General features: G+C 39.6%; 1 protein-coding gene across 1 annotated transcript in view; it reads right to left on the bottom strand.

The window, feature by feature from the left end:
* DNAH5 (dynein axonemal heavy chain 5) overlaps positions 1–12,825 on the bottom strand; it is a 186,850-nt gene that overhangs the window by 60,503 nt on the left and 113,522 nt on the right. The window contains exons 58-64 of the mRNA XM_067570022.1: positions 11,974–12,177; positions 11,394–11,573; positions 9,517–9,654; positions 8,045–8,180; positions 5,501–5,817; positions 3,056–3,211; positions 2,404–2,586 (exon numbers count right to left, since the gene is read on the bottom strand). Of these exons, the coding sequence (XP_067426123.1) occupies positions 2,404–2,586; positions 3,056–3,211; positions 5,501–5,817; positions 8,045–8,180; positions 9,517–9,654; positions 11,394–11,573; positions 11,974–12,177 (1,314 nt within the window). The remainder of the gene's footprint in view (positions 1–2,403; positions 2,587–3,055; positions 3,212–5,500; positions 5,818–8,044; positions 8,181–9,516; positions 9,655–11,393; positions 11,574–11,973; positions 12,178–12,825) is intronic.

Below are 12,825 nucleotides of genomic sequence, written 5' to 3'. Positions count from 1 at the left end.
TTTCCTGGGATCCCTGAAGCCAGGGAAGGACACAGTAGAGCCAAAGAACTACAGGCCTCTCTCACTAATATGTCACCTCTACAAATTTTACGAGTGTCTCATCCTAACTCACTTGACACCACTCATAGAAAAGCACCTAATCCCAGAGCAAGCAATTCTGCCCATCTGAATATCACTTGATACATCGATGATGGCTTTGAAACATATGGTAACAGGACCCATGTTTGTCAACCTCTCAGCAGCATTTGACACAGTAAATCACCAAATGCTGCTCACTAAAACATACAACATGATGAAAGATCACCACCTCTTATGATTTATGAAATCTCTATTAGAGAACCAATGTCTTTATTTCAAACTATGCAGGAAGAGGACCTGAAGGTGGCAACAGAAAAATGGCCTTCCACATATACACAAATGATCAATGGATCCATCTTGGCACAAGAAGTTTTATTTGTGCTGATGAACTCTGCATTGCTGCCCAAGCCAACGATCTTGCCCAGATCAAAACCTATGCTAACATCCATACTGTCTGGGCTCTCAGTCTATTGCACCAAGAAACAATTGCATCCCAACCCAGTCAAAATGCAAATGAGGTCTCATTCATCTTTGGAATCGTGAGGTTGATAGACAATAAAACATCACCTGGAATCGTGTATCACTTGCCCACTGCTGGAATTCCTGTCTACCTTTGGAGTAGCACTAGACTGCACTCTCTCCTCCAAGGTACACATGGAGAAGACATAAGGCAAAATTAACACCCAGAACGACATACTTAGAAAGCTTTCAAATTCAAAATGGGGAACCAACCAAGTAACACTCAGAGCCATTGCACTTGGCACTTGTCTGTTTGATGGTTGAATACGCATGTCCTGTGTGGGAAAGATCAGCTCACACAAAGAAGCTGGACCCTGTGTTAAATGACAGCTGCTGCTACATCACAGGATGTCTAAAACAAACACACATGAACAATTTTTATGTTCTTGTCATTATCAGTCCACTGGATATCAAGAAAGCAGTCACAAGCAAAACAGAACCAGGGCCGGAGACTGGACACTAGATGGGAAGGGCTCTGAGTTACTATGGAGAATTCTTTCCCAGGTATCTGCTTGGTGGGTATTGCCCACATGCTCAGGGTCTAACTGATTGCCATATTTGTGGTTGGGAAGGAATTTTCCTCTTGGTCAGATTGGCAAAGACCCTCAGGGGGGCTTACCTTCCTCTGCAACATGGAGCATGGGTCACTTCCAGATTTAAACTAGTGTAAATGGTGAATTCTCTGTAACTTGAAGTCTTTAAACAATTATTTGAAGACTTCAGTAACTCAGCAAGAGGTTATGGGTTTATTACAGTAGTGGGTAGGTGAGGTTCTGTGGCCTGCAATGTGCAGGAAGTCAGACTAGATGATCACAATAGTCCCATCTGTCCTTAATATCTATGAGTCTATGACAGATCAATGATACCAGACAGCCATTACATGGCCACAGTGCAGCAGCTGCTGCCTGAAATCACAGAAAAGCTTCTTAGCTGTAACATAACCACTGAAAAAAATAATGGATGGCTACTCACTGGGAATGTCGCACATACGGCTCAAAACATTCCACAAGGACATCAAAATGCAGATCAGCACTGCTGAACACCTTCCCCGCAGCCTGGAGGAGAATTGCTTGACCTGGAGATGTTTAAATTGTCTCCAAACAGAAGTTGACAGGACAAAAGTCCATAACCAGATGTGGGGCTATTCCAATGACCCAGATACATGTGACTGCGATGAAACAAACCATGGAACATATTGGTCTACCAGCTTCTGGAGGAACCGTGCATCATGAAAGATCTCACTAGGGCTACAGACCAGGCTAATGTGACCAACACTGGAAAAACCTATGATTGTGGTGGAAGGACACAGGAAGACCTAAATCTCTGTGGAAAGTGATGGCAGTCAGAGCTTCAAACTAACAAAACAAAATATTTCCCTTTAATTACTGCTACTGAGTTAAGGAGGTTCTCTGACCTTAAAAGACCATATTTTGAATGGAAAACTTTATTTACCATATGTTGGAATCCAAAGTAGTATATTTGGCACCAAAAAAAAAAAGATAGGAACATGCATGTTTGAGAAAGACAAACTAGAAGACCTCAATCAATGGGGTAAAGGAAGTCTAAGCAAAAGAGTCAAGAGAGCTTCTGCAGGATCATATCAACTTTGTTTTATGATTGTGCTTATTTTTAAGAGCTCTCTGAATAGGGCTATACCACAGTTATTCACAGAGAACTGAAAAGCAGTAACTTTGTAGCATGAGAGAACACAATAACCAATATAACTCAAGTGAAATTTGCCCCCCAACACACACATGTGTAAATTATAAACCCAATAGAAATATAGTGGAATTATTTTCCTCCTACCTGTTTCTCTGTGAGAATGACTCTCCCTAAGAGCTGATCTTCTAGACCTTTTATGGTCACAGTAAAGTCAATAATGGAGGTGCGAGCACTAATTTCAGGGGTATATGCTGGATTTGGGAGCTTGGTGGTGATGTAAAGTCTGAAGCCATTCAGGACATCTACTTCTTTATCACCAACTTTTACCTTATTGGAAAACACAATGAGATATTATGAAACAGACAGATGGGTTGAAAAGCCCTGATAATAAGAGTCACATTCTTACTACATATTTCAAAATGTACAAGTTAATTTTTTCAGATACTGCATTTTGGAAAGATCCAACTAAAAAGCCAATTCTATATTAAAAAATTGTGCAAAGATAATATCCAGGCAGTGCCTCAAACTACTCGTTCAGAAACTTGTCTGATTCTGTAATTTCTGCACAATTATGCATCCAATAATTAATTTATAATACAGCACAATTGGGGTTTTAAAAATGATTTTCTTCTAATGCTTATAATCCCATTAGAGACTAACAGAAGAAGAAAAATGCAGGTTTTAAATATCTTGGCCATCCAGAAACTCAAACATAAGGCTACCATAAGCTGTACAGAACTAGCATTATTTTCACATTTGAATGCACTCCTCTCTATAGTATATTTTCTTCTTTTACCTTATAGAAAGAACCAGTTTTGATGAAATTTTTCTCTAAAACATTATCCAATGCTGGATCAAGCTCTTCCCCAACATCTTCAATCAGCAGTGGCCTTCCAAGAGAAAGGCTGTCCTCCAAGTGGTTTCTGAAATACTTATGATTCAGAGATGTGATCTAGAAATACAACCATGTTGCAAGTATATTATGCTGCACTTTGTTATGAGAGCACTGGTAAAATAAAATGTTTTTAGTATGTTTGCTATGGTTATATTACGGAAAGAGAGAGACTAGCTAAAGATCAAGATTAAAGAAAAAGGGGGTGATTTCAGAAGTGCTCATAATTAGTTTAACTACTCCCACTCTCCATGAGGTCATGGGTGGAGCTGGTTGGGAATTTTTCAGTTCATCTTTCTGCTGAAAATTGCCAGTTTTGAGAGTTCCCCACATCTCTCCCCCCATTCATAATCTTTGTCCAGAAGTTCACACACTTGAATCAACACCATGGTACTCCAGTTTTGCATTGCTTTAACGTGACTAGAGTAAAAAGTGGAATACAGAAGTGGTAAACCCAAACTCAACTTTTTCCTGTATACAATTTTTTGCATAGTACAAATCATACAACATCAGCTTTGCTTTTTAATCTTAAAACTCAACTGCTATTCTTTTCCCAACAAAACAAGACCAACAATAAGGTAAATTATCACAGTCTAGTTTGTTTCTATAATAATATATAAGAGATGCAGAACCTTCATGCATCAGTTACAGATAAGTACAAAGCTCATGCTTGGGAGGCACTCCTAAATATCCACAAACATACATCATCAACCATCTTCAAATCCCCCCTTAAAACTCTTTTGCCACAATATCTACAAAAAACTCAACCATTGTGCCACTAGTACACTAAGACCACTACCAACTTGCTGATCAGTACTGTCTCATTGTTTCCTTGCAATCCCCCATCTGTCTGTATTAATTTGTTGTCTCTTGTCTTAGACTTAGATCGTAAACTATTTGGAGCGGGGACTATCTTTTTGTTCTGTGTTTGTATAACACCTAGCACAATGGGGTCGTGGTTCATGACTAGGTTCTCCTATGTGCTGCACTAATAAAATAAAAATAATAATAATATTGTTATTATCTATATATGATTCAGTAAAATCTACGGAACAGCATAATGCTGTGTCTGCTGATTTTTTAGTATATCAGCATAATGCAATATGTAGTTTTGGTCTCCTGTGCTTAAGAAAGATGAATTCAAACTGGAGCAGGTGCAACAAAGGGCTATTAGGATGATCAGAAGAATGGAAAACATACCTTATGAGAGGTGACTCAAAGAGCTTGACTTGTTTAGCCTAACCAAAAGAAGGCTGATGGGAGATACGTTGCTCTCTATAAATACGTCAGTCATTTTTTAAACAAGCCAGAGAGGGAGAGGAGTTATTTAAGTTAAATGCCAATATGGACATAAGAACAAATTGATATAAACTGGCCTTCAATAAGTTTAGGCTTTAAATTAGATTAAGCTTTCAAACCATCATAGGAGTAACGTTTTGGAACAGCCTTGCAAGGGGAGAAGTGGGGGCAAAAAAACTAACTGGTTTCAGAACTAAGCTTGATAAGTTTATGTAGGAGATGGTATCAGGAGATTCCCTACTATGGCATGTAGCTGATCTGCACCTGCTAGTAGCAAATATCTCCAAGGGCCAATGATAGGTTTTTAGATGGGGAGGGCTCTGAGTTACTACAGAGAATTCTTTCCTAGGTGTGTGGCTGGCGGGTCTTGCCTACATGCTCAGGGTCTAACTGATCACCATATTTGGGGTTGGGAAAAAAATTTCCCCTGGATCAGACTGGTAGAGACCCTAAGAGTTTTTCACTTTCCTCTGCAGCACGGGGTATGGATCACTTGCAGGTTTAAATTAGTGTAAATGGTGGATTCTTTGTAACTTGAAGTCTTTAAATCATGATTTGAGGACTTCAGTAACTCAACCAGAGGTGAGAAGTCTATTACAGGAATGGGTGGGCAAGGTTCTATAGACTGCAATGTGCAGACAGTCAGACTAGATGATCATAATTCTCCCTTCAGGCCTTAAAGTCTATAAGAAGACAAAATACAGCATACCCATTTTAATTTTCCTAGGGTTTATGGCATCCAACAAGTTCCTTGTGGCCTTTATCAAGTCTTTCATCTGCACACTAACAGCCAAATTCTTCATTAGGTTATTATTCAAGCAAGCCCATTGGAGCCCACAGACTTGCCTGGCTACAAGGTAACAAAGAGGAGAATTTGCTCTAGTGCTAAATGCTAAATTAGAGTGTACATTGATGGTAAGCAACAAGCAGCTTAGGTAGTGTATAAACATTGTAATAGCTAGCTACAACCTGAACCCTCTGATTAGCCAAACATTTTGGCAGCTAAGTAAGAGCTACTAGAGGTTATGAAAATATCTGCATTTAAATTACCTGAAGTTCATTCTTGGTTTCCTTATTTTTAATCCAAATTTTGCCCTGAGTCTGTGGATCAATTAGCAAAGGATAACGAGCTGCTTTTGTAGCAATAATTCCATTCTGTATAGATAGGTCATCGTTTGGCAATCCTTGGAGGTTCCACTCACTGATGGTCGGAGCATCAATCAACATCTCTGTGAGATTTAGGTTGTTGCCAAATGGGATTTTCCGGGTTTTCATTTCCTTTTGCCAGTCATTTAACAACAGACTGCGGAACTCTTGGTTAAAAGGACCAGAATAGGATAGAAAAGCTGTAGCCAGCAACACATCTCCTTTAAAAAAAAAAAAACAGGCACAAGATACTGAAAGACTGTGGGCAGTTCTGTTCGGGTAATGTGTGTACTTGCAGGGAAATAAACAAGAGAGAGACAGGCAAAACTTCCAACAGGAGCTACAGTAGAATTAATAGTGTAAATGCAGATTTATTTGCTTGACTATGCTGTGTGCAAAATACCACTGAAAATGTTTTTTTCCTAATTTTAACATCATGATTTTATTGAGCCTTCAGAACCATTTAAAACATTTATTTTTTTCCAAAGTGTTCTGAAAATTCCCAATGTATTCACAATGTATTCCCAGCAGGATGTCCTCTCTCTCGTCTTGCTTCCCCTAGTCATTGGTCTTTAGCCTCAAGGTGGGGAAAAAGATCTGGTGCTGATGGTCTCTGTCAGCTTTGGGGGTTTTCCCCTCTCCCTGCTGTATCATATATATGCTACATGGACTGTCTGCATGCCCAAGCAATGTCTCCCCATCGACACTGTTATTGTTACTGCCAGAGAGTTTCCCTGCTGCAGTGCAAGGCTCTGAAAGTGGGGAGTTGTTGCATTTCCCAACTGCCTCCCCAGCCAGAGCCTTACACTGATGTATGTAGCTACACACCATAGTGTGAACACAGCTGGCTTTTCACTTCAGCATGTAGCTACCCATATCCTACATGCCAGTGGTGTACAGTGTAGGCATAGCCCCAGTGTCTCCTTCGGTAATAGGAGTGGAAGCAGGGAATATCCTTATGTTTTGAAATATTCTAGACACCCATGATTTGATTCAACAAAAGGAACATGTTCAACTACATCTATGATTTTTTTAATTCCACAGCAGTTATCTACATGGCATGTTAATGTAATCATTAAGATCTATGATCTCTATTAGACAGGATCTGAACTGTTCAACACATATGTTTATATAGCTAGTAGATAAATGCATTTTTTTCCCAGCTCAAGAAATAGGGTCTTAGGATTTTGGAGCATAAGGATTTGAGTGCATCCCATTAATCACCCAGTGGCCCTAGTGCACATCACAGCCACTGTTACATTCTACATGGCCATGAACATTACATGTTATCAGAAAAAAAAACTTAATGCCTATGAAACCAGTAATTTTAAAGGTGGTGTATATCCTTGCATTATTTGAAGGGTTTCCTAGATTCAGTGCTTTTGATAGACATTGAAGACCAACTCCAGCCCAAATGCCCAGCAATAATAACAAAATAGTTAACTGTTAAATAGTTAAAGTTATTTCCACCTAGCAACGCAAACTATAGAAATCAAGGAAATAAAAAAGTGAGTTCAACCTTCACACAATACAGTACCAGTTCCCAAACACTAGTCCCTCACCGTCAGGACACTCCCTCAAGCAACACACTAATATCATCCAACACTATCATGTTAGTTTACAGCCATAACTAAGCAGCCTTTGTCTTTGCCTGTGTCTTAAAGTTAAGATTCTGGAACATCCATTACCGACCAATTATGCCAATAGTATTAGTGGATTAATTTTTTTTAAATGATCATCACCATGTAGAGAGAAACTGATGAGCAATTGTGTAACTATATAGAAGCAACATGGTCAACTTTCAAAGAAGTTTATTTCTTATAACTTTTACAAAATCTATTTTTAAACCTCAAAAACCAGGAATTTATTAGCAGGATCTGAAAAAGATTACTTACTATAAATATACTTATAACTCAAATTATTTATTGGACAATTGTCCAAAAAGTTATTCTGTCCTTGAAGAATTAGTGCTCTAAGTTTGGGGAGGATACACTGTATTATTCATACGAACAATTAATCTCTACTTCGGCAAATATCTTAACATCTTCAGCTATGCAAACTATGCTGTTCCTGTAATAGTCACCATTAATATGTCACCCTCTACTGGCTGCAGCCCACAGATTGTGCTCCCTAATATTACTGATACAAGCATGAAAGTGTCATGAGTTACTAGTTTTATATGCTGTAAAACTATTTTGTACTTTACTATGTGCATCTTGCTTTTATATAGTGTTTCTCACCCAAAGATGACAAAAAGTGCTTTGCGAAATAATTAGTCTTTATCCTCATTTTAGAGTTAAAGAAACTGAGATAGAGAGGACGTTAAGTGACTTGTTCAAGGTCACCCAAAAGAAGCCACTTGCAGAGCAGGAATAGAACCCAGGTGACGTTAGTTGCATAGTCACAGGACAAGTTCACGGTAAGTCTGTATAAGAAAAATTATCTTACCCACAAGCCTCTTGGTTTGTGCAGCAAACTCTTTGCTCTGTTCAGTCCATCTCTCTTTTTCACCTGCTAGACCACTTATAAGACTGGAGGCTGTTCGCATCTTATGTCTGCAGCGTTCTGCATCTTCAAGCAAAGTCTAAAGAACAACACGCACACAAAAAAGCTGATTGGATGTGGAATGAAATACCTAATCTTAATTAAACCTTTAATGATATAATGACTCATAAATAGTACTAACACTTACTGCATTACCGTATACCAAGTGTCATGATGCATAGCATTTAATATGTAAAAGTGAAACGCTCTGTCACTACTCATTAACTTCAAAGAATAGATATATATTTGGGCTTGCTCCATACAACTGTGTGTATGGGATCAGGTGCACAACAGGACCCAATCTTGGCCATAAACGCTGCTGCTCACCAACATAGTCAGGGCTCAGGTCAGAGGGTGCAGCAGGCCGCCTAGCCCTGCCCAGGTTCAAACCTCCCAGAGCCACACCCCACAGTGGTCACAAAGATCACATACTGACCCCTGTGGCCCTGATCCCTTCTCCTACCCCTCTGTGGCACAGGTGCTATGTGCAAGATCATGCACTCGGGGCCCCACCTATGGCTGCTCCAGCCCAGGATGGAGCTGCTGGGTGAGGCTAGAGTGTTGAGCTCTCTCTGTGGCTGTGAGGGCAGCCGAATCTCCAAATGCAGAGCAGCTGGAGCAATACAGGCCACTGATCCATCATGGGAACCCCTGGGCTGGAACAGGTGGGGAGCTTCCATCTGTGCCCCGGGATAGGGGTACCCCCTATATTTCCTTGTGCTCAGCATGGGAAGGCTCAAAGGGGACTCAGGTCACTGTCCCAGACACATTGGGCACAAAATCCATCTCTGAATGAACATTTCAGGCAGATCTGACAACCCAAAGGAGACTCACACATGTACTGCCCTTTCCCCCCTGCATCATGTGCTTGACACCAAGGACCCAAACCAGCAACCTCTGGGCCCCCACATTAGGAAAATTCTGGTTGCACCCCTTCATGAGATACTTTTAATTTTGCTTCCATTTTTTACTATATGCATGTATGTTAAGTGCTGGTGAAAGGTGTGTGACATCTGCCAGCCCAGGAGCTTAAAGCCCAGAATTTCAAATGTCTGTGCACAGAAGCATACACATATTCATATAGCAAATTCAGTGTTCAGTGCATGAAGCTTTATGCTACATACACAGAGTGTTTCAATGGGGCAGAAAAGTGGGCAAGGAAAATATATGAGAAAGCCAAAAAAAAAAAAAAAAAAAAAGAGGAGGAAGTCCCAAGCAAACTCAAATTTTGTTCCCTAAATTCTCCATTCCAAAGTGAGTTTGAGGAGATGCACTGTATTTTGTGGTTGCATAAATAGGATCAATGACTAAAGCAGCCTATTATACTATACTAAAGAATATCTTAATGTAAAGTCTTAATGTAAATAATATTGCACCTGTTTTTCCCTCATGGCTTTTTCATACGCTGCCTGTACAAAATCTAATTCAGCTTGCTTGTCATCCAACTCTGCTTGCGCTTTCTGCAGATCTAGCATGGCAGTGGTAAGGCGATTCTCCTGGACTGCCAAATTAGCCTACGAAGTATACATATGCAAAGCAAATTCATACACAGAATGTTTCAAAGCATTTGGTATAAAGCACATCTCAATTAGAGCTTCATAGCATTATATTTAAAATCTAAATTGCTCTGTATAATTGAGCTATCACACAGAATCCTTTCAATTCAATTTTGTGACAGACTGAATTCTGCTACAATTCTCAGCGGCAATTAAGTGGTAAAAAACTTCGCAGGAGGGGATAAAGCATTTAATTCAGATGACCTTCAACATTTTTCTCAGACTACATGTGTATAGAGAACACATTTCTGCATTCAGATATAAACATCACAGAGCTGTTGCTATTCAATGTTCAAATCATGTCTAATTCCTTCTTCATCACTCTGTTCTTTGAAAGGCCTAAAATACAGAGGAGATAATCAACCATCTCTTCTAAAAGACAGTACTAACAAGTCAGTAAAGGTCATGTATTGCCCTAAGTTATGATTCAAGTCCCACGCATATACTGAGAGTTTTGTGAATGTAGATAAAGGTCAGTAGGCCAGGTCCTTGGCCTTATGCTTTGTCCGGCTCAGTCAGCAGAAAGCAACTGGAAAACTACCTTATATGGGGTAGCTGAGGATTCCTTTGACATAGAGGGCTATGAAGCTAGCAGAGACAACTCCAAACCATTCACTCCTGTGTTCCATCAGTGTAGAAGGAGCATTGGGATAATGCAGCAATGCCTTGCACTTCTGCAACAGCCAACTGGAATCATGGGTCCCTAAGAGCCATTCTGCTGGTGTTGATAAAATTAGCTCTCAAGATGCTCCAAATTACACTGGTGTCCCAGTCAGGCCTAAGGAAGTGTCCCCAACATTGGTATTTTATTTTCCAAAATACAAGTTTTATTAATTCTGGAGGCATTTGGTTCATTAGAATTTACTTGGTTTTTCATGAATAAAAATTTGTGTGCGCACATATTTTTTTCATTGTTAGATAAATAAATACTTCAGTTGCGAGTAAACACAAGTTTCTTTATGAAAACGTAAATATTATTTTTGAAAATTTAGCTCTCAGTACACCTACTGGAGTACAGAAATGGCATGGGCATTTGCCTTGAAAGCACTTCAACTATGTGGAAATGGCGATTTGAAGTTTCATATTTATTGTGTAAATGATTTTCAGTTTATGCTTAGTTTATAAACAAAAAGAAATACACATTTATAACTGCCCGCCCTGTAAACTGATCTTTTGATCTGTACGTAACTGTGTTCTTTCCCTCTGGTGCCTCATCATCAGTCTTAAAAGTTCTGCGGGCCTAGTTATTCCCACAGTACTAACTGTGTAGATCCTTCATTAGTGGCTCTATGGATGCACAAGAAGGAACAGAATCCAGTTTCAGGTTCTGCAGTGCTTAGAGGAATCAGATGTGGTCAGCACAACTTTTTCCCATCCAAATCAACAGACATGACTAAATATACCTTTTATTTTTTATAAAGTAGAACAGCCCTTAGTGAAAAAGAGCCCATAAGCTGCAGTTCAGCAAAGCATTCAGGCACATGCTTAAAAGCTTTACTAAACAAAGATGGACTTATGCATGCATTTATGGTTTAAAAATCCACAACTCACTGGGTGAGCCCACTGTGAAATTTTTGCTTGTATGGTGATGAGTCCCCTTAGACATATGCTGGAGTTAGTAGTCTGTCTCCTCAATGGGCCGAATCCCACCATGTTATTTAGGCAAACTTCCCACTGGCTTACCAATACAGACTTACCTTTAAGGGTAACACTTCTTTGTTGATAGAAAAAAATGCCACCATAGCTTTTGTCCATGAGCAGAGGCCAGACACATTCCCACATACTCGCTTTGCAGTCTCAATGTTATAGTCTATCATTTCAAAGTAAGGATTCAAAAGCTCTACAACTTCTTCATTGATTGTATCTTTTGGGAATTGCTGGAGTCGTGATGGAGAGAATAATTTAGCCACACTATTACCACACATCATTCAGCATCTCAAAAGGTGTTTTTAAAAACTATACACAATTTATTTGATGAATCCTAATTTATGAATGACCTGTGATTTAAGCATAGATAACATAACTACGCCCAATACCTTAGCAAATTATCTGCCCAATCCTACAAATCCTTACTTAGGCAAAACCCGGATAAGAAATCAACAGGCATTTCCTTTGAGTGAAAACTGTACGATTGTGCCCAGTATTGGTTTCTTCACAACATATTGGGTCAAAACCCCATAACTTTTAAAGTGAAATATATAAAATTTACCTCTTACAACATTTGCTCTACTTCAACCATCAGACAACCCATTTTTCTCCTCTATGTTTTTAAAGTACCTGTAGGTTCTGTAAGAAGTTTCCTGCTGTCATCAATTTCAACGATTCCTGCCATGATGGGACGGTGCAGCTTTTCTCTTGGTCCACTTTCACATTGTTCACTTTTCTCTGGAACAGCAGAAGCACGCAGTCCATAATACGCATGATAAGATGAGGAGGTCGACCCAGTGTACGGACAGTGGCAATATCTGCAGGTTTGATTGTCTATGACATTGAGAGGAAGGAAAGGGATTATCACTATTGTTGCTGTAGTAAACAATGGTGTCCATCTCAAAGACAGTCATAAGAACATAAGATCAATGGCATCATGGTGGGATCAATGGTAACATCAGATCAATGGTACATCTAGCCCAGTATCCTGTCTTCCAACGGTGGCCACTGTCAGGTGCTTCAGGGGGAATTAACTGAACAGGTAATCAACAAGTGATCCATCCACTGTCACCCATTCCCAGCTTCTGGAAAACAGAGGATAGGGTCACTTCCCTAGCACATGATTTTGCATCTTTGCCCATCCTAGCTAATAATCATTGATGAACCTATCACCCATGAACTTATCTAGTTCTTTTTTGAACGCTGTTATAGTCTTCCCCTTCACAATCTTCTCTGGAGTTAAGTATCTTGAGTAGTTCTGTATCATCTGCAAATTTTGCCACCTCACTGCTTACCCTTTTTTTCCAGATAATTTATGAATACGTTGAACAGTACTAGACCTGGTACAGACTCCTGGGGGACACCACTATTTACTTCTCTCCATTTTGAAAGCAGACCATTTATCCCTACCCTTTGTTTCCTATCTTTTAACCAGTTACTGATCCAGGAGAGAACCTTCCCTCTTATCCCATGACTGCTTAC

This window comes from Emydura macquarii, unplaced genomic scaffold (assembly GCF_026122565.2).
Source record: "Emydura macquarii macquarii isolate MOO-44397 ecotype Brisbane River unplaced genomic scaffold, CSIRO-AGI_Emac_v2 contig_320, whole genome shotgun sequence".
Classification (NCBI taxonomy): domain Eukaryota; kingdom Metazoa; phylum Chordata; order Testudines; family Chelidae; genus Emydura; species Emydura macquarii.
This window is presented reverse-complemented; position numbering and strand designations above follow the sequence as displayed.